General features: G+C 40.4%; 1 protein-coding gene across 2 annotated transcripts in view; it reads right to left on the bottom strand.

The window, feature by feature from the left end:
• LOC133649169 (glypican-6-like) overlaps nt 1-20,030 on the bottom strand; it is an 81,427-nt gene extending 61,397 nt beyond the window's left edge. For both annotated transcript variants that reach the window (XM_062046002.1, XM_062046003.1), the window contains exon 1: nt 19,323-20,030. In XM_062046002.1, the coding sequence (XP_061901986.1) occupies nt 19,323-19,479 (157 nt within the window). In that variant the 5' untranslated portion in view covers nt 19,480-20,030. The remainder of the gene's footprint in view (nt 1-19,322) is intronic.
• Between the last annotated feature and the right edge of the window lie 6,844 nt (nt 20,031-26,874).

Here is a 26,874-nt window from a genome sequence, read left to right as displayed (position 1 = left end):
TGCTGCATTGTTTTGGCATTGATAAGTGGTGGCTGACATCCAGAGAACCACTGATGAACCACCGCTTCCCTACAGTTTTCACAGGAAGCTGATAAGAGTGGAAAGACAGAGGAGGCACGTGTTGCACGCCTCCCTGTTTCCTTTGAAAGCCGAAAGCCAAAACCAGGTTTCCCCGTGCCCTGGGTTCACAAGACCTCTGTCTCCTGATAACTAAACTTAATTATCCAGAGGGCTCACCAAGTTACCGAGGATATGGAACAGGAACCATAACATTATCACTGGTTTCCAATGAAATACTATTATACTCCAGAGGGGGTCCCACAAGCAAATCCTCATAATCTTAATTGATATGCCAGTCACAACACCTAGCCAAAACAGTGCTACAGATAAGTCTTACAAAGTCTGTACTTAAACACTTAAACTACAAATCTTATTGCAGAAGACAAATCCTGCTTTCAGAAAGTGTGCAGACCATTGAAATGAAAAGTCCGTATTTGTACCCAATAGTTTAAAATCAGTTGACCGAAGAGCCTGAGAGAATGACAGTTTCGAACTCAGAAGTGCATATCTCAGAAAGAATGCGAATTATGTGACAATTATGCTCAAAATCTTAATCTAAACTCCCACATATATCGTCTCCAAATTTTCCTCAAATTATTCCAAAATGTTATTGTTTAGTCATACTTATTCAGGAATTTAACAAACTCTATGTTTAGAATCCAGGCAACCTTGCAACACTTTGTTAAAGCTGTTTTCAACATGAGAGAACTTGACCGTGTAAATTATTTCAATATTTTTTTGCTAAGTTCTGTTGTGACATGTTATTATTATTAGCTTACTTTGTCTTAACACACAGACTGCTTCAATTGCTTTTGCAATTACAATCATTTTCACATAATTTATATCACTTTTTTTTGTAAATGCCAGAGTAACAGGAAAGCCTGTGTTATGACACTGTACTAAAGGTGCTCTTGCATAGCGTGGAACGTACCTCTCGCCAAAAAAAACTTGCTTTGCGGACTGTTAGGGCTGGGATAGCAGCTTTTAGTGCATTGTTTCCTGTGTGTGTACAACTCATTCAAAGACCATGTAGCGTCATTTCACCAAGAACTTGCAATTTCTGATTTTTGCAAAAAATGGTTTGTCTTGAAATAGTAGACGATTCATTGTATGATTAGGGAGTTGTATGAATCAATTATCAACCTTGAAGTAGAATTGTCAGACATTGAACCTCCCTTCTCCATGGGAGAGGCAAGTTGAGTACCCCCCCACCCCACCCAAGTTCAACGGATGTGTTGGGAGGATGTTGTGAGATGCCACCGGACAGTAGCCTGCCGTCTGATAAGACCGAAGCCCTCCGAACTCACTAGAAATTGGACACAGCGCCATACAGGGCCGAGGTGTAGCTTCGACCAGTTCGCTTGGACAGGAGTCCTCCTTCACTGCTCTCCTTCTGGCAATGGTAGTGATATAATCCTTCTGCAGGTGTACCTATTAAAACCTTGTTATGGCGTTTACTTTCTTTAGATTAGGGGTCTTTAATTAACACTGAGCAAGGTCCGTTGATGAAAATTTTTCATAGCAAAAGTCCGGACTTCATAATGTCTTCTATTACATCAGACTAGGGGTGTCCAAACTTTTTCCACTGTAATTTTGTTCTCATTATATTACAACCATTTGCTCAATTATTCAATTTGTGTTTTTTGTAAGCGTATTCTATGATGTGCTGCAGGCCGTTAAGAACATTTATGCGGGCTGCAAAATGGCCGCACATAGGGCAACCCCTCGGCTAGCCCATATTATCACCATGGTTTCTCCCTACCTGTAGACGATCATAGCGCAACGCCACGACAAATTTACTGACACTACACAAAATAAGTTTTTCATTGTTTTGTTTTTACATGAAAACACTTTTCTTTACATGAAAACACTTTAACATAAAAACAAATTTAGGTGATATGTTGTACGAATGAATATACTGTATATTAAGGCTGCAGCTAACGATTATTTTTCTATCGATTAATCTATAGATTATTTTTTTCGATTAATCGGTTAATCTATAGATTATTTTTTCGATTAATCTATAGATTATTTTTCCTTTTACCGATTATTTTTTTATTCAAAATGAAGATGAAAAAATAAATGTAAGCCCGTTTTTTCAAAAGGCATGGCTTTTATTTACAAAAAAAAAGAAGTATGGCCACTCAGTCAACATTGACAACAACATGACTAAATATTCTGTAACAATGTAAACATTTAAAACTTTTAACATTTAACAAAATTAAAAGTAGCTTATATGCTTTTTAATGTGCAAATATAAAAGTCAACATCCAGTGCAAATCTTAATATTCTGCAATAGTATAAGCATTTCAAAAGTAAAAGTATTGCTTATTTTGCTTTAAAATGTGCAAAAATAAAGATAAACATCCAATACAAAAAAGTGCAAAACGAAATATTCTGTAACAACAGTGTAAACATTTCAACAAAAGTGAAAGTATTGCTTATTTGCTAAAATGTGCAAAAATAAAGATAAACATCCAATACAAAAAAGTGCCAATCTAAATATTCTGGAGCACTGTAAACATTAAGTATTGCTTTTAAAATGTGCAAAATAAACATCCAGTCCAACACAGTACACAATAACCAATTCTACTCATTCCAGTGAGTGACTAACAGTTGTAATGAAGAAAGGTTAGCATGTGTACATGTTTGGTTCTTTTCTTGTTTACAATATTCCCAGCAGCTGAAAATAGGCGCTCAGAAGGGGTCGATGTGGCTGGAACTGAGAGCTAATTAGCCTTCACCTCAAGCCAGGATTGCGAGTGAGCTGAGCTGCAGTTTAAGTTTCTAGAAGGTCAACGGGCTCATAGTGATGTTACTAGTAGTTGACTGGGAGGTGTTTATTATCATTTGGGGACAGTCCGCTGCCTGATGCTCACCTGCTAAACACCTATCTGCTCCACGCTGAAGCGCTGACTACATGCGCTCTGAATACGCACTGCTGATTGGCTGGTAATGCTTCGTGTGTACCAATCAGATGGTTGTGTGGGTGGGACAATGCTGCGTGTGTACCAATCAGATGGTTGTGTGGGTGGGACAATGCTGCGTGTGTACCAATCAAATGGTTGTGTGGGTGGGACAATGCTGCGTGTGTACCAATCAGATGGTTGTGTGGGTGGGACAATGCTGCGTGCTGAGACAGAGGCAGACGGAGCAAAGCAGCTTGTTAAGACTTTTGCTTTAGCTTAGAAACTCGTTCGGTACACCCCCGTACCGAACCGAAAGCCCCGTACCGAAACGGTTCAATACAAAACACGTACCGTTACACCCCTAGCAGATACAAATGACACATTCATGTTTTTGTGTAATGATGACAACGTATACTCGCGCGGACGATTGACTAGTTGATGGTTTTCTTTTCAAATGTTCGTTCATAGCCGTTGTGCTGCTATGATAGGCCATTTCCGCTCGACACAGTGTGCATACAACAACATTATTAGGCCGTTTATTGAAATACTCCCACACTTTTGACCCCTTTTGGAATGCTTTTCCCCCCTCGCTCGCACCGCTCGCATCGTCTTCTTTGATCGTCTGCTTTGCGCTTCGCCATGACGGTAGTGTGACGTCATTATGCGACGCGTCGACGCACAAAAACGGCGTCGACGTATTTACGTAACCGATGACGTCGACTACGTCGACGCGTCGTTTCAGCCTTACTGTATATAGTCTATTATTTACATACTATTGGCTATAATACGTTTGGAAAAACAGCTCAAATATCATAAAAACGTTCTTTGTTGCTTTATTTTGAAAAAAAAAAAAACCTGCATCGAAATCGCCTGTCAGCAGCTGGTCGCACACCTAAAAAAGTTGACACCCAGCAAAAGTAAGGAAAGAAAGTTGAAGAGAAAGGTATTTTAAGCAAACTAATGCATTTCGTGTTCAAGGCAGTGTAAACTACCCTAAATCTTTTGATATTACCAACAATAAAGTCTAACTTTACGCCGTGTGCGTCTTCAAATCTCCGTTTACATCGCTGTGTGGAGTGTGCACTTGTCCCCGTGAGTGTGTAGGTTTTCTCCGGGCACTCCAGTATCCTCCCAAATTCCAAAAATATGTATGTTCGGTTCATTGCAAACTGCAAATTGTCCATAGATATGAATGTTAGTTGTAATGATTGTTTATATACAGTACCTGTGCCTGCAATTGGCAAATCTAATTTGAGTTAGCTTGTCTATGAGCTAGTCCATTGTACGTTAGCATTAAGCTAGCAGCATTAGAGCTCGAACCTTCATCCTGCATAATTGTATTGCTTATTTCAGTTTATTGCTGTCACGACGTGGACTTTGACGGGGTTTGTTTTCCCGAGATGCAAAGAAATTGGAGCGGACATGGAGTGAAGGTAAGGACATGATTTAATAATAACTATAAAAAGGTACAAACAAAAAAGCGCGCACAAGGCGGAAATGCAAACTTGACTATGAAACAAAAAACTAGCACAAAGGCAAAACTATGGACATGAAATAAATAACACTTACTGTGACCAGAACGAACAGCATGAACTATGATAAACATGAGTATCATGGGTAGCATGGGTAGTAGACGTAACAGAGGTAATGTCGCCAGCACGACCAACAGAAAAAGATAGGCTTAAATAACAGTGACATGATTAACACAGGTGCGTGTGTCCAAATGAGCAACAGGCGAAACTAATAAGTTGTCATGGAAACAAAACAAACAAGAGTGCACAAACAGGAACTAAAAAGAGTCCAAAACCCAAACAGAACATAGCCAAACAAGAACCTGATCAACAGACATGACAATTTCAAATTATATTATTAATCTAATGTGGTTCCTACATGTATGTGCACTTCATGTGTATGTATATTGTACTTTCTTTGGTGTGGTTAGTTTTAAAGTGACTTAATTGTGAAGAATATCAACAAAATACCTAAAGTAATTTTTTTCCAAATCCAACTCAAAGGACTGTTCACATATTTAGCTAACTAAATTGCAACATTCAGGGAGAGCAGAATAAAGTGTAGCTTGTGTTACCTTTTACAATAAGCAGCAATTGAAACTGCATTGAACAAAGAGAGCAAAGTCTAACAAGTCAAACTCCTCTTTGTGTTAAAGCTTATTGTGATTCTGATTATATGAGAACGTGTTTTTATAAGAATGATAATATTGATAACTACTAACACTTATATTTGGTTTTAAATATACATGAACCATTTGTTTAGCCTTTTTAAAGAAAATATATTCATCATTGCAAATCAAAATTACCCTGTCATATATATGATGATGTCATATTGACCACACCAATATGACGCCCCCACTGCCACTTATGTTCATGGTATTGTTGAATGTGCTCAAAAAGTAATTATACACACACTGAAATCTTATTACCGAGTTTTATTCTAAAAATTCCATAAAATTTATACACCAACAATATACTTTCTTGGCAGAAGAAACATTATCCCCATCGTGGGATAAATCAATTCTATCCTATCATATCCTAATATTGTTGTAGTTTCTTAGGATCTTAAAATATTCTGGAAGAATGAACATGCTATTTATTTGTCCAATCATTTACTTTAAATTCCCATCTATGGAGGTTAATTTGCGTCTTTACTAGGAAAGCCTTTATTTAACACTTAATTTATGTAACTTAATTTTTTGCGTTTGAATTTTGCGAACTAAATTGTTTTTTACATCAATTACGCTGACAATTTCACTTTTACTTTTATGCTAGTGTTAGTCATATTTCTTTATTTTTGTTCTTCTGTGCTGCACTTCCAGCTGTGTAAGGGGAAGAGGCACAACACTGATTGGACATTAATTACATTGGGACAAGCCTGACTTTCGCGGCGGTAGAACGGAACAGGTCACGCGTACACTCACACACACATACAAAACACGTTCACACAAACACGGCACGTGCACGTACACAAACACAAACACACACACAGGATCACGGTCAATAAAGCGGATTGTTCCATGCAGGATTATACCGAGCATGGTTGCTTCCCTACTGTTTACGACTGTGGTATCTTCTAACAGACATTTCCGCCATGTTTGATCGAGGAAATATGACAACAGCTGATCACCGTGATTAAACTGAAATTAATGGCGATCATCGATCATATAATCGCCCAGCTCTAGTAGCATGTCGTTACAACATTGCAAAGTAGATGACATCGTAACTTAAATGATAAATGATAAATGGGTTATACTTGTATAGCGCTTTTCTACCTTCAAGGTACTCAAAGCGCTTTGACAGTATTTCCACATTTACCCATTCACACACACATTCACACACTGATGGCGGGAGCTGCCATGCAAGGCGCTAACCAGCAGCCACCAGAGGCAAAGGGTGAAGTGTCTTGCCCAAGGACACAACGGACATGACTAGGAAGGTAGGAGGTGGGAACTTGCGACATATCTAGCGATTTTTTCTGGTCTTGTTGGACACTTTTGGAAACTACAATGATAGCAAATACCCTGTGGCAAATATAGACTTTTAGCATTCAGATTGACTCTCAGAAAAACACAGACCAGGGTTTCCCCTGTATGTTTCTGATCGTGGCGCGGCACCACAGCTAAATTGAAGCCGCCACACCTTAAAATCAAGATTTTTACGTGGAAACAAGTTAACATAACATATTGTATGAAAGGATAAATAGCCTATTATTTACACACTATTGACTATTGATGTGCAGAAAATATGGCCACTGAAAAACTTTAAACAACCTTAAACAAGATACACGCAAGCGTCTGGAGACTCGGCGGTAAGACGAGGCTCGCCCGCACGTTTGCTGAGGCGGCTCTCGAGCTGCGAGATGCACACAGCCCCGCTTCGCACTCCAGCCAGACCCACCCAGTCCTTAAAGCCAATCCTTGTCTTAAAAATATGGATCCGACTTTTCTTATCCGCCTTGTTCTATCTAGCCAGAGCAGTGGCGATTGCTAAAGGTTGCAAGGGAAGTTCAGATTCCCTTAAAATAAAAAAAAAGTGGTCAACTATGACTTTTGTGTTTGCATTTAATTGGCTAAATGCGTTAGGATGCGTTCAACTTTTGTTTGCAATCAGCTAGTTTGGCAATCATCTGGCACAACTTTTTTCATTGATGTGGAAAGCGTCACAGTGCGGCAACCAAACTATACATTGGATAAATGCTCGCCTATGTCCCGCCCACGGACGCTGAGCCAATGAATAAGAGTGATCGAAAGGGGGTCGCCGAGCTTTCGCATGATGATTGGATGACCAGTCTGGACTGAATCCTTTTTTGATTGACAGCAAAATGAGCGAATCAGCAATCTTGAAATATAAAACACTGCCAAAGCATTTTTCAACTTTCATTCCGTTTTTCCTGTTGATAGAGATATTTATAATTTTTAAGTTAAGTTTTTTTAATAAAATCTACCATGTTTGTATCTTTCCATTTACATTTTTAATTACCAAAAAAACTTAATTTATTAATGCATTTTAGGCAACACAGCTTTCTTCCTGGAAACGGAAGCGACACAGCACCGGTGCATGCACACTTGCACCGTTAGACTCGAGAAAAAATGGCGCCCACCACGCGGACTTTCCTCGAGAACTTTGTTAGGGACATGTTCCCTCCAAGTAAATAGAGCATCTTTAACTAACAGTCAATAAAATCTAAGTGCAAATGAAAAAAACAGCTTCACCACTTTAGTCTAACGTTTTACGCTTAAGAAAGTTCTGTATGACAACTTTAGCGACAGACGTTATATGTTTGAGATTGTCATTACTGCCACTAGTGGTGGAAAAGTGTACTTACAACTGAGTATCGCTGAGGCCCATACAGACCACAGCTTAGAAACAGATATGATTTGGCGGGCCATTTGGGGGAGCTCGCGGCCCAATAATGGGCACCGGCCCTATTAAGAAACAATGATCGAGCAAGAGTCTTTAGATAGATAGTACTTTATTGATTCCTTCAGGAGAGTTTATTGCATGTACCGCAGCTCTAAATCAAAACTGCTTGGTACATGTGCATTTCCTAATTGTTTCTGATTTGGAAAAACACACCAGGATTCATTACCATAGGTGTTAAATTACTAAACACTAAATTTATAACCAAGTGCAGCACTGAAACCACTGTTCATGATAAAACATGCTGGGCGGTCACATAAAACAAAGAGAGCCTTTGGAATTTTATGGGATTGACCTTGAGAGGCAAGTAAGACGTTTGGCTGGAAGCTTCATAGTTAACTATTACTGGAGTTACAAAACTTGCCCACCGTTTTTCTAAGGAGAACTGCTAATATCATGACCTTTGAGCAATAAAAGATGTGGCAGGCTTTGTGTGCCCAGGTTTCCTTCTATCGTCTTATCTGCTGTATATCAATGTATTACCATAAACTGTTATTTCCCCAATAGTAATGTAGAACCATTGGCCTTTCGGAAAAGAAAGAGCCCTCGGAATCAAAACATATGTTTTATTAAAAGGCCTTAGGAGGTGTTGGGTACTTTGTATACTTTTGAGGTTTAGGCTAAATAAAAGGGAATTCTTATGACCCTCGTATCTTTAAACTCTGCCTCTTTCCAACACCTGGAACATTACATTAAGCCCAGCAGCAGCCATATTTTTCTTTTCAACACATCGTTAGAGTAGGAGTGAGTTTTTAGCATAGAATTAGCAAGTCCGTTAAATAGAGTAATGTGCCCTTTATGTTAGTAACATGTTGACACTAAGCAAATTGCAGTGTTTCAGTAAAAACTATGCATTAAAATAGGGCTGGGCGATATATTGCGGGTTTGTCTCTGTGCGATATAGAAAATGACTATATCGTGATATTCGAGTATATGTTCTCACACAGTTGCTTTTAGCTGCGGGCATTACACTGCACGCGTTTCCCACTCTTTCTTGTCTCTCCTTCTCACAGAGACATAAACAAGCTCACTTTCTTACATACGTCACGCGTGCAACGTCACACGCCCTCCCCGAGCAGAGAGGTAGCTACATGGGTAGCATTAGCTGTGATGCTAACGGTGCGTTGCGAGTGGTAATATGAGAGAGAAGGTGCCAATCTGGTAACAAATGAAGGAAGAATTAATTCCCAAGAAAAACAGCACAGGGTGCATCGTCTGGCGGTGGTTTGGCTTCAAGCGGGAATATGTTGAACAATTATGCGGCAAAAGCGTTGCTACAAAAAGTAGCAGCACTGTTATTTGATTTCCTATTATGCAGCTCATTTTTATTTGACACTTATTAAAATATCTTGTGTGACATCATGCACAAAAGTGCACTTTATTTGTTTTAAACTATTGTAGTGGCGTTCTGTACAAAAAGTGCACTTTAATTTAGTGTTGTTTTGATAAGTCATCTTTGTGACATCATGCACAAAAGTGCACTCATAGCTTGTTTTAAAATGTCTCTGACAATCTTGCACTTTCTGTTTTGAAATGACATGAATGTTTGTGCCACTGCTTAAAGGCCTACTGAAACCCACTACTACCGACCACGCAGTCTGATAGTTTATATATAAATGATGAAATCTTAACATTGCAACACATGCCAATACGGCCGGGTTAACTTATAAAGTGCAATTTTAAATTTCCCGCTAAACTTCCGGTTGAAAACGTCTATGTATGATGACGTATGCACGTGACGTCAATCGTTGAAACGGAAGTATTCGGACTCCATTGAATCCAATACAAAAAGCTCTGTTTTCATCTCAAAATTCCACAGTATTCTGGACATCTGTGTTGGTGAACCTTTTGCAATTTGTTTAATGAATAATGAAGACTGCAAAGAAGAAAGTTGTAGGTGGGATCGGTGTATTAGCGGCTGGCTCCAGCAACACAAGCAGGAGGACTTTGGCTTGGATAGCACACGCGCTATCCGACGCTAGCCGCCGACCGCACGGATGATCGGGTGAAGTCCTTCGTCGCACCGTTGATCGCTGGAACGCAGGTGAGCACGGGTGTTGATGAGCAGATGAGGGCTGGCTGGCGTAGGTGGATAGCTAATGTTTTTAGCATAGCTCTGTGAGGTCCCGTTGCTAAGTTAGCTTCAATGGCGTCGTTAGCAACAGCATTGTTAAGCTTCGCCAAGCTGGAAAGCATTAACCGTGTATTTACAGGTCCATGGTTTAATAGTATTGTTGATTTTCTGTCTATCATTCCAGTCAGGGGCTTATTTCTTTTGTTTCTATATGCAGTTAAGCCCGATGCTATCACGTTAGCTCCGTAGCTAAAGTGTTTCGCCGATGTATTGTCGTGGAGATAAAAGTCACTGTGAATGTCCATTTCGCGTTCTCGACTCTCATTTTCAAGAGGATACAGTATCCGAGGTGGTTTAAAATACAAATTCGTGATCCACGATAGAAAAGGGAGAGCGTGTGGAATCCAATGAGCCAGCTTGTACCTAAGTTACGGCCAGAGCGAAAAAAGATACGGCCTGCACTGCACTCTAGTCCTTCACTCTCACGATCCTGGCTCAAATTAATGGGGAAATCGTCGCTTTCTCGGTCCAAATCGCTCTCGCTGCATTGAAAACAATGGGGAAATGTGAGGAGCCTTTCAACCTGCGACGTCACGCTACTTCCGGTACAGGCAAGGCTTTTTTCATCAGCGACCAAAAGTTGCGAACTTTATCGTCGATGTTCTCTACTAAATCCTTTCAGCAAACATATGGCAATATCGCGAAATGATCAAGTATGACACATAGAATGGATCTGCTATCCCCGTTTAAATTTTAGTAGGCCTTTAATAACTGTTTAATAAATACAGTTTTGGTAAATTGATTTAGTTGTGATTTCCCTCTCTGCATGAAAGCTTAAAATTAGCATATATTAATGCAGTATGAACAAGAATGTTTTAATGTAGACACATAGAATCATCATACTGGTGTGATTATATGCATCAAGTGTTCATTCAAGGCTAAGGCAAAATATTGCGATATATATTGTGTATCGTGACATGGCCCAAAAATATTGAGATATTAATAAAAGGCCATATCGCCCAGCCCTACTTTAAAATTAACAAATAACATTTGAAAAAAATATTTAGGTAAGAGGGCTGTGCTGAGATTTTAACCCCTGTTAGTGATAGTTTAAATATAATCAAATATATACAGAATATATACATGTGACTTGTAAAATAGTCCTTGTTTTTCAGCTGGTTTAATATGTCAGGGTAACAGACCTGACTAACATGGGAATTTTCTGAAATAAAATTAACTTTAAATAGAGAAATAACACATTATGTAAAAAAAAATAAAACATTTGAAGGATTTAAATCATATTTCATGGTTAAGTCTTGTTTTACAAAGCAGGGACTGGCAACAGATGTTACTGTTCAATGTGCAGGACACTTAGCTTAATAAAAACAAAAATATAGTTAACACTATTGGGGACACAAATGGCACTGATTCAGTTGAAATGCCCATTTGCAGTGTGATACTTTTCCAAAACCACAACTTCAAATTAAGACAAAAGGAAACAAAACGTGTTATTTACCACTCCTAACAAGAAGAATGTGTCCACATTAGCACTACAAGTGTCCCATTTCCCATTGAACTGAGGTGTGTAACCACAGGCATGACTCACCAAACAGCAGATGAGAAAGTTAGAAAGTAGTTCTTGATAGAATGAGACTGATCGTATGTGATCAACAAGGAATTCACAATCTGATACTGCTGTCACTGTCCATCACTTAATTTGGTCTACACTGAAGCAATCAGGGTTTCCATTTTAGTTTTACTGCATGACAACATCTTTATTGTACCTCTTGTCAGACCTCGACAAAGCCCCCAGAGTAACATTAACGTTAACAAACATCCCCACTGCTGTGCTGTGCCAACAATAACACAAGACGCTCATGGTTGTAAAAAGGCAGGTTTTTTGATTCTTTGTATCCTAAAGAGTCATGTTCCTCTAGTCTGATTTACTATCAGAATAGGAGTGACAGTAAATATCTCCAGAAGTACTTAACCAGCACCTGGCAAAGACATTGTCTCTCCAAATAAAAAGGAAGTGAAGTTATTGTGGAATAAACATTATGACCTTTGGTCAAATTTAGCAAAATGTATACATTTACATTTTACCAGTCTGTGAATATGTCTGTGACCTTGAATCCAGGTGGTTGCTGTTAGGATACAAGCATTGTTGGAAGAAACATAACTTACTGTATCTATGAACCATTGCTCAACTGGTTGCAAGGACTCCAAACTCACTTTTAACGACAGTGGACTTTGAGACCATGAACTTTTCAATGTGAATTAACTCACTCTCTACCAATGACAAAGGGGAGCTCATTGAGACTGGCTCTGCCTAAAAGGCCCAGACATACACCAGGAATCTATTGTAAGGAAAAGGCAAGTGTGTAGCACACAATAATACTGGCTTTATTCAGATTCTTCTTTCAAATCCCCGGGATGCAACACAATTAAATGTGACTAGTGTGGACATGTTGGGGTACTCTTAATGACATTTTGCATCACAAAGACATACAAAGAGAGAAAACAAAGCCTATAGACTTGTATGAAATGCAGGAAAAGGTAAGTACTCTACTTATTTGACAGTTACACCCCACTCCAATCATGGTAATAAGACTAAAAAAATGCAAATGCCTTACTATTCCAAAATATACTCCAAATAAAAAGGGACTACAGTGTGAACGCATGCAAATTGGCCACCTTTGTTACTAGTAATCCTGTTAAGAAGAGTTTGAGCAAATATGTTTTTGACTTCCTTTTGTCAAAAGTGAAGAAAGGGTAAACAGATTTATTTAAAACCATTGGTAAATAACATTTAGATGAGTAAACATGTGACATTAAAACAACAGCGGCATGCTTGTTAGAACAACATCTTTAAAAGGGAATTGCTAAGCCGCAAGAGCAATGCCTAACTGGAAATCAAACTGGGCATAAATCAGGGCTCTGGGTTAGTGTGCATATTCATTTAACCACCATAAAAAGGAAATGAGAGAATGGAGGGATTTGAAGTATGCAGGGCACAGTGGAATTTCAAACCCCAACCCCCCACCCTCACTGTAAAAGTCCCCTCCATTTGTTTCCATTACTTGGGTTTAACTCACAATTACCTGTACCAAGGGGATGTGTTGTTGCTGGCTTTAATTTGTTTGTCTGGTGGCCCATTAATCTGCAGGTCCACAGATACGCAGCCCAGATATTATAAGCATGCAGATGGTAAGCTTGTTATAATGTTGAAGGTTGATTAGCTTAACAAAACTTTTCTTTACCGCATATGTCAGAGGTTTTTGTTTGCTAAATGGTCGTCAGTTGTGCGTTGACCTTGTCTTGGATATCATTGGCATATAATAAATGTGCTTAAAACCTGTTTTACTGATCCAGAATGCTAACTAAATCCTTGCTAGCGTCACCACAATGGGAGTTTTACTGAGGAAGCTCAGAAATAAACACAGGCTGGCTTCTTTCAGCAGGGAGCCGACTATGTGTGTTGATTATACCTCTCCATTGTTATGAATTGCCTTCAAGTATTTCCTAAATTAATACTATATTTACTGTCTGAAGCACTGAAGTATTGCCATACATGAATCAAAGTCCCTTTATTTACCTTAAGATGGACTAAAGTATGTTGGATGATACCATATTGGTAAATGCTGTAAATTCAAGAAAGGAATGATTTAATGCTTATTTTTGAGACTTCTAGCAGGTGTGTCCAAAGTGTGGCCTGAGACACATTCTAAAAACACAATTTAACAACTATGAAAAAACAACAACAAATGGAGGAAAAAGCAGCCATTATTTTACAAAAATAAAGTTGTAATATGAGCAGGGAAATTTTCATTTAGAAAGATTGAGTTAACATCTTAGAGAAAAAAATATATGAACTATAAGAAGAATACAAAGAACAAAAGAAACAAACAAAACTAAAACACAGTTGCTGTTTTTTTGTGGAAAAAATTAGATTGGGAAACGATCATGCTAGGGATAAAGTCACAATATGATGAGAGAAAGAACAATATATGAGAAGAAATTTAAAAAATCAACAGTGCTAGTGGAAAAAAAGAGCAAGATGGGTTATGTAAGGAAACAAGTTCATATAAACACAATATGTGTTGTCAACACAAAGCTGAAATGTAGGTATTGTTTTCTTTTATTTATGAATATAAATAACTTCTTAGCATACCTTAATGGGTTGGTTAACAAAATATAAAAATATCAAAGCAGCACCCGCGTTCTTTGGTTTGTCAGTCAGTATGCAGCTCTGGGTGGCAAAAGTTTAGACACCCTGCCCATAAACAAATAATTAACCTCTCTCAGCCATCTAGTTAGTTACGCTAACTTTGCTATCTGCTAAGTCAGGGGGGTTTAAACACATTTCTTTTGAAAAGATGTTGATGCAATAAAGAGGCTAAAACTCTTTCAATATAAATTGTGATGTATCATGTTGTATGCTTGCATGTTCGAAATAAACTCAAACTCATAAAGGTCAATGTATGCCAGAGGTGTCCAAAGTGCATCCCGCAGCTAATTTTTTTACGGCCTACAGCACATTCGAAAAATAATATTACAAAAAAAAGTGTAATAAAAGAGCATACAGATAAAATGTCACGAGAAAAAGTTGCAATGTTGATTCAAATAACATAAAGCTGTTTCTTTAAAACGGACATTCATCAAAATAATGAAACAAAAATCAATATTGTTATAAATTACTGACCTTTTGAAGGCTCAAATTCTTTCACATCAAATATTTATTGGGGAAAAATAATGCATATTTTGTGTGCTTGCTAAAAAAAAGTGTACTATGACCAAAATAAATAAAACCAAATAAAAAAAGTGTGACTCTTTTTTTAACACTGTATGTGTGTATATACAGTCGCGATCAAAAGTTTACATACACTTGTAAAGAACATAATGTCATGGCTGTCTTGAGTTTCCAATACTTTCTACAGCTCTTATTTTTTTGTGATAGAGTGATTGGAGCACATACTTGTTGGTCACAAAAAACATTCATGAAGTTTGGTTCTTTTATGAATTTATTATGGGTCTACTGAAAATGTGACCAAATCTGCTGGGTCAAAAGTATACATACAGCAATGTTAATATTTGGTTACATGTCCCTTGGCAAGTTTCACTGCAGTAAGGTGCTTTTGGTAGCCATTCACAAGCTTCTGGCAAGCTTCTGGTTGAAGTTTTGACCACTCCTCTTCACAAAATTGGTGCAGTTCAGCTAAATTTGTTGGTTTTCTGACATGGACTTGTTTCTTCAGCATTGTCCACACGTTTAAGTCTAGGCTTTGGGAAGGCCATTCTAAAACCTTAACTCTAGCCTGATTTAGTCATTCCTTTACCACTTTTGACGTGTGTTTGGGGTCATTGTCCTGTTGGAACACCCAACTGCGCCCAAGACCCAACCTCCAGGCTGATGATTTTAGGTTGTCCTGAAGAATTTGGAGGTAATCCTCCTTCTTAATTGTCCCATTTAAAGCACCAGTTCCATTGGCAGCAAAACAGGCCCAGAGCATAATACTACCAACACCATGCTTGACGGTAGGCTTGGTGTTCCTGGTATTAAAGGCCTCACCTTTTCTCCTCCAACCATATTGCTGGGTATTGTGGCCAAATAGCTAAATTTCTGTTTCATCTGACATAATAATGATAAATGGGTTATACTTGTATAGCGCTTTTCTACCTTCAAGGTACTCAAAGCGCTTTGACAGTATTTCTACATTCACCCATTCACACACACATTCACACACTGATGGCGGGAGCTGCCATGCAAGGCGCTAACCAGCACCCATCAGGAGCAAGGGTGAAGTGTCATGCCCAAGGACACAACGGACGTGACTAGGATGGTAGAAGGTGGGGATTGAACCCAAGTAACCAGCAACCCTCCGATTGCTGGCACGACCACTCTACCAACTTCGCCACGCCGTCCCTCATCACATCACATGGAAAAAGATAAGACCTACTGGAGGAAAGCTCTGTGGTCAGATGAAACAAAAATTAAGCTGTTTGGCCACAATACCCAGCAATATGTAAAGACATGCACCTGGGGATAGGTTGATTGGCAACACTAAATTGACCCTAGTGTGTGAATGTGAGTGTGAATGTTGTCTGTCTATCTGTATTGGCCCTGCGATTGATTGATTGATTGATTGATTGATTGAGACTTTTATTAGTAGGTTGCACAGTGAAGTACATATTCCGTACAATTGACCACTAAATGGTAACACCCGAATACGTTTTTCAACTTGTTTAAGTCGGGGTCCACTTAAATTGATTCATGATACAGATATATACTATCATATATAATATCATCATAATACAGTCATCACACAAGATAATCACAATGAATTATTTACATTATTTACAATCAGGGGTGTGGAGGGGGGGTGGGGGGGTTAGGATATGGACATCAAATAGTGGACATAGAGAGAGAGAGAGAGAGAGAGAGAGAGAGAGAGAGAGAGAGAGAGAGAGAGAGAGAGAGAGAGATCAGAAGGCATAAGAAAAAGTATCTGCATTTGATTGTTTACATTTGATTGTTAGCAATCCGGGAGGGTGTTAGTTTAGGGTTGTAGCTGCCTGGAGGTGAACTTTTATTGCGGTTTTGAAGAATGATAGAGATGCCCTTTCTTTTATACCTGTTGGGAGTGCATTCCACATTGATGTGGCATAGAAAGAGAATGAGTTAAGACCTTTGTTAGTTCGGAATTTGGGTTTAACGTGGTTAGTGGAGCTCCCCCTGGTCTTGTGGTTATGGCGGTCATTTACGTTAAGGAAGTAGTTTGACATGTACTTCGGTATCAGGGAGGTGTAGCGGATTTTATAGACTAGGCTCAGTGCTAGTTGTTTAACTCTGTCCTCCACCTTGAGCCAGCCCACTTTAGAGAAGTGGGTAGGAGTGAGGTGGGATCTGGGGTGGAGGTCTAGCAGTAACCTGACTAGCTTGTTCTGAGATGTTTGGAGTTTAGATTTGAGGGTTTTGGAGGTGCTAGGGTACCAGGAGGTGCATGCGTAATCGAAAAAGGGTTGAAGGAGAGTTCCCGCCAGAATCCTCAAGGTGCTTTTGTTGACCAGAGAGGAGATTCTGTAGAGAAATGTCGTTCGTTGGTTAACCTTTTTGATTACCTTGGTTGCCATTTTATCACAGGAAACGTTAGCCTCTAGAATGGAACCTAGGTAGGTGACCTCATCTTTCCTGGTGATAACAATGTCACCCACTTTTATGGTGAAGTCATTGACTTTCTTGAGGTTGATGTGGGACCCAAACAGGATGGATTCTGTTTTACCCAAGTGTATGGATAGCTTGTTGTCAGCGAGCCCTGTGCAAGTTCTACAGAGCTCAGCACTGAGGATTTTCTCCACCTGTGACTTGTCCTTGCCGGATACCAGCAGGGCAGAGTCATCCGCAAACAAAAACAATTCACAGTCGCATGCCGATGACATGTCGTTTATGTATATTAGGAACAGTAAAGGTCACAATATACTGCCTTGGGGGACTCCACAGCTCACCGAGAGGGGGGGGGACACGGTGCCGTTCACCTCTACCACCTGCTCCCTCCCCTCCAAGTAAGATTGCATCCAGCTCCATGAGGTGGCGACTTGTCCAGGGTGTACACCGCCTTCCACCCGATTGTAGCTGAGATAGTCTCCAGCGCCCCCCGCGACCCCGAAGGGAATAAGCGGTAGAAAATGGATGGTTGGATGGATGTTTGGAGGAGAAAAGGTGAAGCCTTTGGTGGTGGTAGTATTATGCTCTGGGCCTGTTTTGCTGCCAATGGGACTGGTGCTTTACAGAGAGTAAATGGGACAATGAAAAAAAAAAAAGTAGCAATGATTGTCACACACACTAGGTGTGGCAAAATTATTCTCTGCATTTGACCCATCACCCTTGATCACCCCCTGGGAGGTGAGGGGAGCAGTGAGCAGCAGCGGTGGCCGCGCCCGGGAATCATTTTTGGTGATTTAATCCCCAATTCCAACCCTTGATGCTGAGTGCCAAGCAGGGAGGTAATGGGTCCCATTTTTATAGTCTTTGGTATGACTCGGTCGGGGTTGGAACTCACGACCTACCGATCTCAGGGCGGACAGGATTACCTCCAAATTCTTCAGGACAACCCAAAATCATCAGCCCGGAGGTTGGGTCTTGGGCACAGTTGGGTGTTCCAACAGGACAATGACCCCAAACACACGTCAAAAGTGGTAAAGGAATGGCTAAATCAGGCTAGAATTAAGGTTTTAGAATGGCCTTCCCAAAGTCCTGACTTAAATGTGTGGACAATAAAGGGACAGCGTGGCGAAGTTGGTAGAGTGGCTGTGCCAGCAATCGGAGGGTTGCTGGTTACCGGGGTTCAATCCCCGCCTTCTACCATCCTAGTTACGTCTGTTGTGTCCTTGGGCAAGACACTTCACCCTTTGCTCCTGATGGCTGCTGGTTAGCGCCTTGCATGGCAGCTCCCGCCATCAGTGTGTGAATGTGTTTGTGAATGGGTGAATGTGGAAATACTGTCAAAGCGCTTTGAGTACCTTGAAGGTAGAAAAGCGCTATACAAGTATAACCCATTTGTCATTTAATGCCGAAGAAACAAGTCCATGTCAGAAAACCAACAAATGTAGCTGAACTCCACCAATTTTGTCAAGAGGAGTGGTCAAACCTTCAACCAGAAGCTTACCAGCTTGTGGATGGCTACCAAAAGCGCCTTATTGCTGTGAAACTTGACAAGGGACATGTATCCAAATATTAGCATTGCTGTATGTATACTTTTGACCCAGCAGATTTGGTCACATTTTCAGTAGACCCATAATAAATTCATGAAAGAACCAAACTTCATGAATGTTTTTTGTGACCAACAAGTATGTGCTCCAATCACTCTATCACAAAAAAATAAGAGTTGTAGAAAGTATTGGAGACTCAAGACAGCCATGACATTATGTTCTTTACAAGTGTATGTGAACTTTTGATCGCGACTGTATATATTGTATTAGTTTTGATAGTGAAAAATGTCAAAATGGCCCCCGCATGCTTTGATTGTTCAGTGTGCGACCCTTGGTGGAAAAAGTTAGGACACCCCCTATATATGCTAAGCTTTCTAAATAAATGTAATCTCGGTGTAATATGTAATAATGTATAATCATCGAGTAATTCATTTTATTTGTAGAATACGCCAAAGGCCAAGGGACAATAAAATACTTTTAAAAAAACTAGCTGCGGTCCAAAATGGCCCCCGTACCGCACTTTGAACACCACTATGCAAATCTCATCATTGGACCATTAGCCTGTCTCTCTATGGGCCCTAGTGTTGAGAAACAATGGCAAGTGTATAACAAGTGAATAAAACGGCAATAGTTACTCACCGTTTACTCCTTTGTTGGGAACATCGTTGACGTTGAAGCCTTTGGAGCTGTAAGCAGCCCGAACTTCGTTGCAGTTTGTCAACTTTTGCTCCGCCGTGGCAGACAAACACAACACGACCAGCGTGCTGAGCAGACACAGCGACAACAGCGTCTTCATTTTGTGTCAACTTCAGACAGTGAAACACAGGGAAAAAAAACAATAGCGGCAGAAAAAGTGTCCAGGTGTGTAAACTAAGTGTGAGCCACGCCGAGTTTCCTCATGGAGACTTGTTGCTTCCTGCAGCTCAACACACGCTTCATTCACACAAGTACAAGAAATAAAACACAATCCCTCAAACAGCACGAGTGTTTAAGACAATACCGAGTTCCCCGAGGACGACACCAAACACAACTTTTACGAGAGAGAAAAAACTTTTTTGCACCGCTGGCAAGAATCCCAGGAGTGGACTTCGGGGTTCCGAAGACGGTGAGAACCACAAACAGGGAGAAGGCGTCAAAGTCGGATTCTTGTTTTTTGTTTTGTTTTTTGCTTTCTGTCCACGAGCGTGGTTCCTGTGGGTCGGGACTGGGGACTGCAAGCTTGTCCTACAGGGATCCAGATGCGAGCTGACGGCGCTGGTAGACACCCAGGAGAGAGGAGCGGTTCCGGGGACAAAGAGGGTGGAGAGTAGCAACACCAGGGGTGGAGCATGGAGCAGGACCTCTTAAGACTGGAGCTCTTTAGGTGGACTTTGTCTGGACTTTAGCTGGTGCCGGCACTAAAATAGAACAGGACTGGAGTAGATGGTAAAGCCCTAATGACTGCAGGGGCCTCCAAAGTGTGGCCTGGGGGCCATCTTTGGCGTGTGGGTCGCTTTTGAACAGAGTTGGGCAAATCATTTTACCATGAATTGATTATTGATTGATTGATTGATTGATTGATTGATTGATTGATTGATTGATTGATTGATTGAAACTTGTATTAATAGGTTGCACAGTGAAGTACATATTCCGTACAATTGACCACTAAATGGTAACACCCTAATAAGTTTTTCAGGGACGACGTGGCGAAGTTGGTAGAGTGGCCGAGCCAGCAATCGGAGGGTTGCTGGTTACTTGGGTTCAATCCCCACCGTCTACCATCCTAGTCACGTCCGATGTGTCCTTGGGCAAGACACTTCACCCTTGCTCCTGATGGGTGCTGGTTAGCCCATTTATCATTAACTTGTTTAAGTCGGGGTCCACTTAAATTGATTCATGATACAGATATATACTATCAAATATATAGTAATATCATAATACAGTCATCACACAAGATAATCATCAGTATATACTGTACATTGAATTATTTACATTATTTACAATCCGGGGTGTGGGATATAGACGGGGGGTTAGGTTTGGTTGGTATCAAATGGTAAATGGGTCGTACTTGTATAGCGCTTTTCTACCTTTTTAAGGAACTCAAAGCGCTTTGACACTATTTTCCACATTCACCCATTCACACACACACATTCACACATTCACACACTGATGGCGGGAGCTGCCATGCACGGCACTAACCAGTCCCATCAGGACCAAGGGTGAAGTGTCTTGCTCAAGGACACAACGGACATGACTAGGATGGTAGAAGGTGGGGATTGAACCAGTAACCCTCAGATTGCTGGCACGGTCACTCTCCCAACTTCGCCACGCCGCCCCCCATCAACACTTCAGTCATCAACAATCAGCATCTACAATTGCATCATCAGAGAAATGGACATTGAAACAGTGTAGGACTGACTTGGTAGGATATGTACAGCAAGTAGTGGACATAGAGAGAGAGGTCAGAAGGTATAAGAAAAAGTGTCTACATTTGATTATTTACATTTGATTATTTACAATCCGAAGAGGTATTATGTGGAAGGGATGGTGTTAGTTTAGGGTTGAAGTTGCCCGGAGGTGTTCTTTTAGTGCGGTTTTGAAGGAGGATAGAGATGCCCTTTCTTTTACACCTGTTGGGAGTGCATTCCATATTGATGTGGCATAGAAAGAGAATGTTAGTTCGGAATCTGGGTTTAACATGGTTAGTGGAGCTCCCTCTGGTGTTGTGTTAACGTGGACCCCGACTTAAGTTGAAAAACTTATTCGGGTGTTACCATTTAGTGGTCAATTGTACGGAATATGTACTGTACTGTGCAATCTACTAATAAAAGTTTCAATCAATCAATCACGGTCAGGGTTTCATTTGTTTGGGACCTGAGTGAAGGGTACGCGGAGCGGAGTTCGCAAATCCGATGTCCACTAGCTTTGTACGCGCAAAGCTCAAACTTTATGACCGTGCGGGCTATGTTTCTTCCTCACTAGGGCTGCAACTAACAACCATTTTCATAGTCAGCTAGTCACCACCTATTGTAAAGATTAAGGGTGTAACCTCACCCAATCAGGGGACTTCGATTTTGACGGCAAATTGCAATGATTGGTGTTCATGACTGTCAATCACAGACAGCTCTGCTTTGTGTAGCGGTTGTGTTGTTTTTTTCGATTGCTTTTAACGGGGCGCAAACCTTGCACTTTTTTTTTTAGGAATTTTACCTATCGTTCACAATCCTTATGTGTTACGCACGGCGGGGGAAGGAAACGACACAACGACAGGGATCAGTTCAATAGGTTTATTGAAACTGATGATGATGAGGAGTTTGGGTGTGTATGCTACTCTAGGTGAATGGTGCAAGACGATGTGTAGAATTAACCATGTAAATGTTGTATGTGCGTGTTGGATGAATCCTTCGTCAGACCAGAGGGGCGAGGCAAGAAGGCAGTCAGCGGGCAAGCGAGCGGTAGGGGGCTGGAGAGAGGCGACGAGGTCCGTGTCCAAGCGGGGATTGAGGGAAGCAGTCCAGAATCCGGTGAAAGTCGAGGCACACAGCTCGATCACAGGAAAACAGAGGGAACACTGCGGGGAACACAGAGGACATAAGACACGGGCACAGGGAAAGCACAGAGAGAGCAAGTACGTGGAGCATACTTGCCAACCTTGAGACCTCCGAATTCGGGAGACTTGGGGTTGAGGTGGGCGGGGTCGGATGGGCGGGGTCGGGGGGAGGGGTTAAGGGGGGGTGTATATTTATAGCTAGAATTCACTGAAATTCAAGTATTTCTTATATATATATATATATATATACAGTGTATATATATATATATATAAATAAAATAAATACTTGACTTTTAGTGAATTCTAGCTATATATACATATATATATATATATATATATATGTATTTTATTATATACAGTATATATATATATATATATATATATATATATATATATATATATATATATATATATATATATACACTACCGTTCAAAAGTTTGGGGTCACATTGAAATGTGACCCCAAACTTCGAACTTTTGAACGGTAAAACAGTTTAGCTCGTTATAGAAGCTACAAAACTGACCTTCCTTTGAGCAGACTGAGTTTCTGGAGCATCACATTTGTGGGGTCAATTAAACGCTCAAAATGGCCAGAAAAAGAGAACTTTCATCTGAAACTCGACAGTCTATACTTGTTCTTAGAAATGAAGGCTATTCCACAAAATTGTTTGAGTGACCCCAAACTTTTGAACGGTAGTGTATATATACATATGAATAAAAGAAATACTTGAATTTCAGTGTTCATTTATTTACACATATACACACACACTCCTCTACTCATTGTTGTATTTGAAAGTGCAATGCTTTGCAGCCAGCAGCACAGCCTTTGAAGGCGCATATGTATGGGCAGTGTAATATTCTGGGTTGGAGTCAATAACCAGGCGAGGTGATGAAGTTACGTCTCTTTACTTCATACTTCAGAACCGACTCCCACACTTGCCGTCAGGGTGCGCAATACAACGCAAACCGTTGGCCAACCAAAAAGTAACCACAGAACACTATACCCAACATTCACCAGGAGATAGCAACAAACAACTTAGATCACTCTATTACAGGCAGCATCTGTGAAATTGAACTTGCAGGAAAGGAGTGAGTTTAGGGTTGAATTGTCCATCCTCGTTCTATTCTCTGTCACTCGTCGCCGCCATGACTGTCTCTTCTTCGTCTCCTTCTTGTTGTGTGTGCAGTTGTGCACTCGCCAAAAGCCGTAGATGTTATAACGTGACTGAGCCGGCACGCTATTTATATGAAGGAAAAGCGGACGTGACGACAGGCTGTCCTCACTCAGGTCCGCACGGACCTGGAGGGGGCGTGCCTTAAGTCCGGCTGGAAATCGGGAGAAATTCGGGAGAATGGTTGTCCTGGGAGGTTTTCGGGAGAGGCACTGAATTTCGGGAGTCTCCCGGAAAATTCGGGAGGGTTGGCAAGTATGACGTGGAGCGAAGCCAGAGACGGGATGCTTACTACAAGGAGTGAACTACAGTACGTTCCGGCACTGGATCTTCAGGTACGCTGATCTTTATGCCGTCCGACTTCATCAAACCCAGGTGTGCTGATGGCCGATTGATTGCAGCTGTGCAGGCGCGTGGCCGCAATGCGGTAAGAGCGAGCAGGGGCGTGTCCAGGAGCGTGTCCAGGGGGAGTGTCCCGGCGCGCTTCTAGCGGAGGTGCAGCAGATGACATGTGGGATTGCGCATGCACCGTGACATTATGAGAGACAAGAAGACCTTTTTTTTTTCTTTTCTGTTGTCTAACATATAAATTCAACAATTCTTCATTTACGTTCCATAACCTGTACAATAACCAAACCGTAGCCACATTGTTATTGTAAGAGCGAACACTGAGAAACTCTCTTTCTAGCGTACTAACACATTGGTGTGCTACTTTATTAGCCTAGGAAGCTAACTACAGCAAGAGATAAGCCAGCTTCTACGTCAGCATGAAACACGTTTGAGTTTGTATTGCACAACATAATGCGATAAGACACCAATCTGTACTGACTGAAAAACATGAACAATCATATTACAGTAGCTGTAAAGTATTAGCCCACATTTCATGTTTTGTTTGTACGCAGCTAGCCAGACAGTGTATGTACAGTAGTAATAACACGCATGCCTTATCAATATAAGTTGTGCTGAATATTTAGGGATCTTTAACAACTAGTCCTATTAAGAATACATGTGACTCACTCAATGGACAGTTGTCTGTCTGGTCCAGCTGGCCGGGGACGTTTTTTTTGCGGTTAATTATGGGTAAGCACTCCATTTATGTCAAACTAGCATGGCTTCAAGTTCCACATTTTGCAGCTTCGATTCACTTTCACTTCACTCTCTTGGCTTCCGTCTGCTCCAACATTTCAGTCTTCCTTCGTGCTGGCTTCTACAAGCAGTAGTTCATCCTCCATAAATTCAGATTCAAAAAGATAAGGTGGTGAATCTCTTTTGTCCAAAAATAGTTGTCTTCGTTGTTTGTTACCAAGTCTGCCATGATTAGAACACACTCGCGTGTTTGTATCCGGAAGGGGTTGTTGCCAGAAGTCGGACGTGCATACTATGGAAACGGAAATAAATGCGCCAAATAGTTTTTTCCCGATACCAATATTTTGGTACAGGTACTAAAATGATTTCGATACTTTTCAGGACTTTTTAAAGTAAAAAAAAAAATGCATTATTGGCTTTATTTTAACAAAAAATCTTAGGGTACATTAAACATATGTTTCTTATTGCAAGTTTGTCCTTAAATAAAATAGTGAACATACAAGACAACTTGTCTTTTAGTAGTAAGTAAGCAAACAAAGACTCTTAATTTTACAGTAACATATTGTGTCATTTTCCATTCTATTATTTTGTCAAAATTATTAAGGACAAGTAGTAGAAAATGAATTATTAATCTACTTGTTCATTTACTGTTAATATCTGCTTAATTTCTCTTTTAACATGTTCTACCTACACTTCTGTTAAAATGTAATAATCACTTATTCTTCTGTTGTTTGATGCTTTACATTAGTTTTGAATGATACCACAAATTTGGGTATCAATCCGATACCAAGTAGTTACAGGATCATATATTGGTCATAATCAAAGTCCTCATGTGTCCAGGGACATATTTCCTGAGTTAATAAACGTAATATACATTGTAAAAAAACGAAATAAAATGTTGTGATGCCAAAAAATATCGACGTTATCATAGTAGTAACGACTAGATACGCTACTGTACTTGGTATCATTACAGTGGATGTTAGGTGTAGATCCACCAATGGCGTTTGTTTACATTTTGAGCTACGGTGTGTAGTGAAGCATGTTTAGCTATTCCTTGTCCTGCAGGGATGATACTTGTAAGTGAAGTGTTGATACCAACCAAACCTTAACCTCCCCCCCCACCCCCCTCCTCCATATCCCACACCCCGGATTGTAAATAATGCAAATAATGTAAATAATTCAATGTATATACTCTGATGATTATCTTGTGTGATGACTGTATTATGATGTTAGTATATATTTGATAGTATATATCTGTATCATGAATCAATTTAAGTGGACTTAAACAAGTTGAAAAACGTATTCGGGTGTTACCATTTAAATGGTAAATGGTTGTACTTGTATAGCGCTTTTCTACCCCTTTTTAAGGAGCCCAAAGCGCTTTGACAGTATTTCCACATTCACCCATTCACACACACATTCACACACTGATGGCGGGAGCTGCCATGCAAGGCGCTAACCAGGACCCATCAGGAGCAAGGGTGAAGTGTCTTGCCCAAGGACACAACGGACGTGACTAGGATGGTAGAAGGTGGGGATTGAACCAGTAACCCTCAGATTGCTGGCACGGCCACTCTCCCAACTTCACCACGCCGTGGCGAAGTTGGGAGAGTGGTCAATTGTGGTCAATTGTACGGAATATGTACTTCACTGTGCAACCTACTAATAAAAGTTTCAATCAATCAATCAAGAAACTTACTTTATTTGTCGCCATGAAGGCGAGGATTAGTCATTTAGCTACAACAAGTAGCTACAACACTCCCGACTGGGGCTGGACTTTACCCGATAGCTAGCTAGCCATGTCTTAAAGCACCTCTTTTGGTGGGCGTTTCAGTGTTATAACTTCGCCTTTATCGTTAGTTTTTAAGCCAAAATGCATCCGTTCTCCCTTTTCTGTCTACACACTGTGTCCGTTTGTAAGTACTCTGTGATTGTGTGCTGCCGAACATGCTAGTCTGCTCGTAAACCAGTAATGACACGACGTGACGACGACGGGGGCGCGTGGGGAGTGGCGGACCGGTACTTTTCAGAGGTGGTATAGTACCGAATATGATTCATTAGTACCGCGGTACTATATTAAACAATAATTTGTTTTGGCAATAATTGAAATGACCAAAATACAGTAAATATTGTACATATTACATGTTGTTATGAACGTGTCTGTTACTACATTATATATAGATTTGCAGTGTGTATACAAAATGTTGATGGAGGGTTTGAAGTTGCTTTAGAGGGCTTTGAAGGCTACAACAGTGATTCCCATTAGCCGCATATTCCAAGTGTTTTTTTATCCACCGAAAAAAGACATGTGTGTTCTTGTCTCTCATAATAATTGTAAACGATAGGCAAAATTGTAAAAAAAAAAAAAAAAGTGCAGTTGCCCTTTAAAGGCCAGCGTGCTGAT

The sequence above is a fragment of the Entelurus aequoreus genome, linkage group LG04 (genome assembly GCF_033978785.1).
Source record: "Entelurus aequoreus isolate RoL-2023_Sb linkage group LG04, RoL_Eaeq_v1.1, whole genome shotgun sequence".
Classification (NCBI taxonomy): domain Eukaryota; kingdom Metazoa; phylum Chordata; class Actinopteri; order Syngnathiformes; family Syngnathidae; genus Entelurus; species Entelurus aequoreus.
This window is presented reverse-complemented; position numbering and strand designations above follow the sequence as displayed.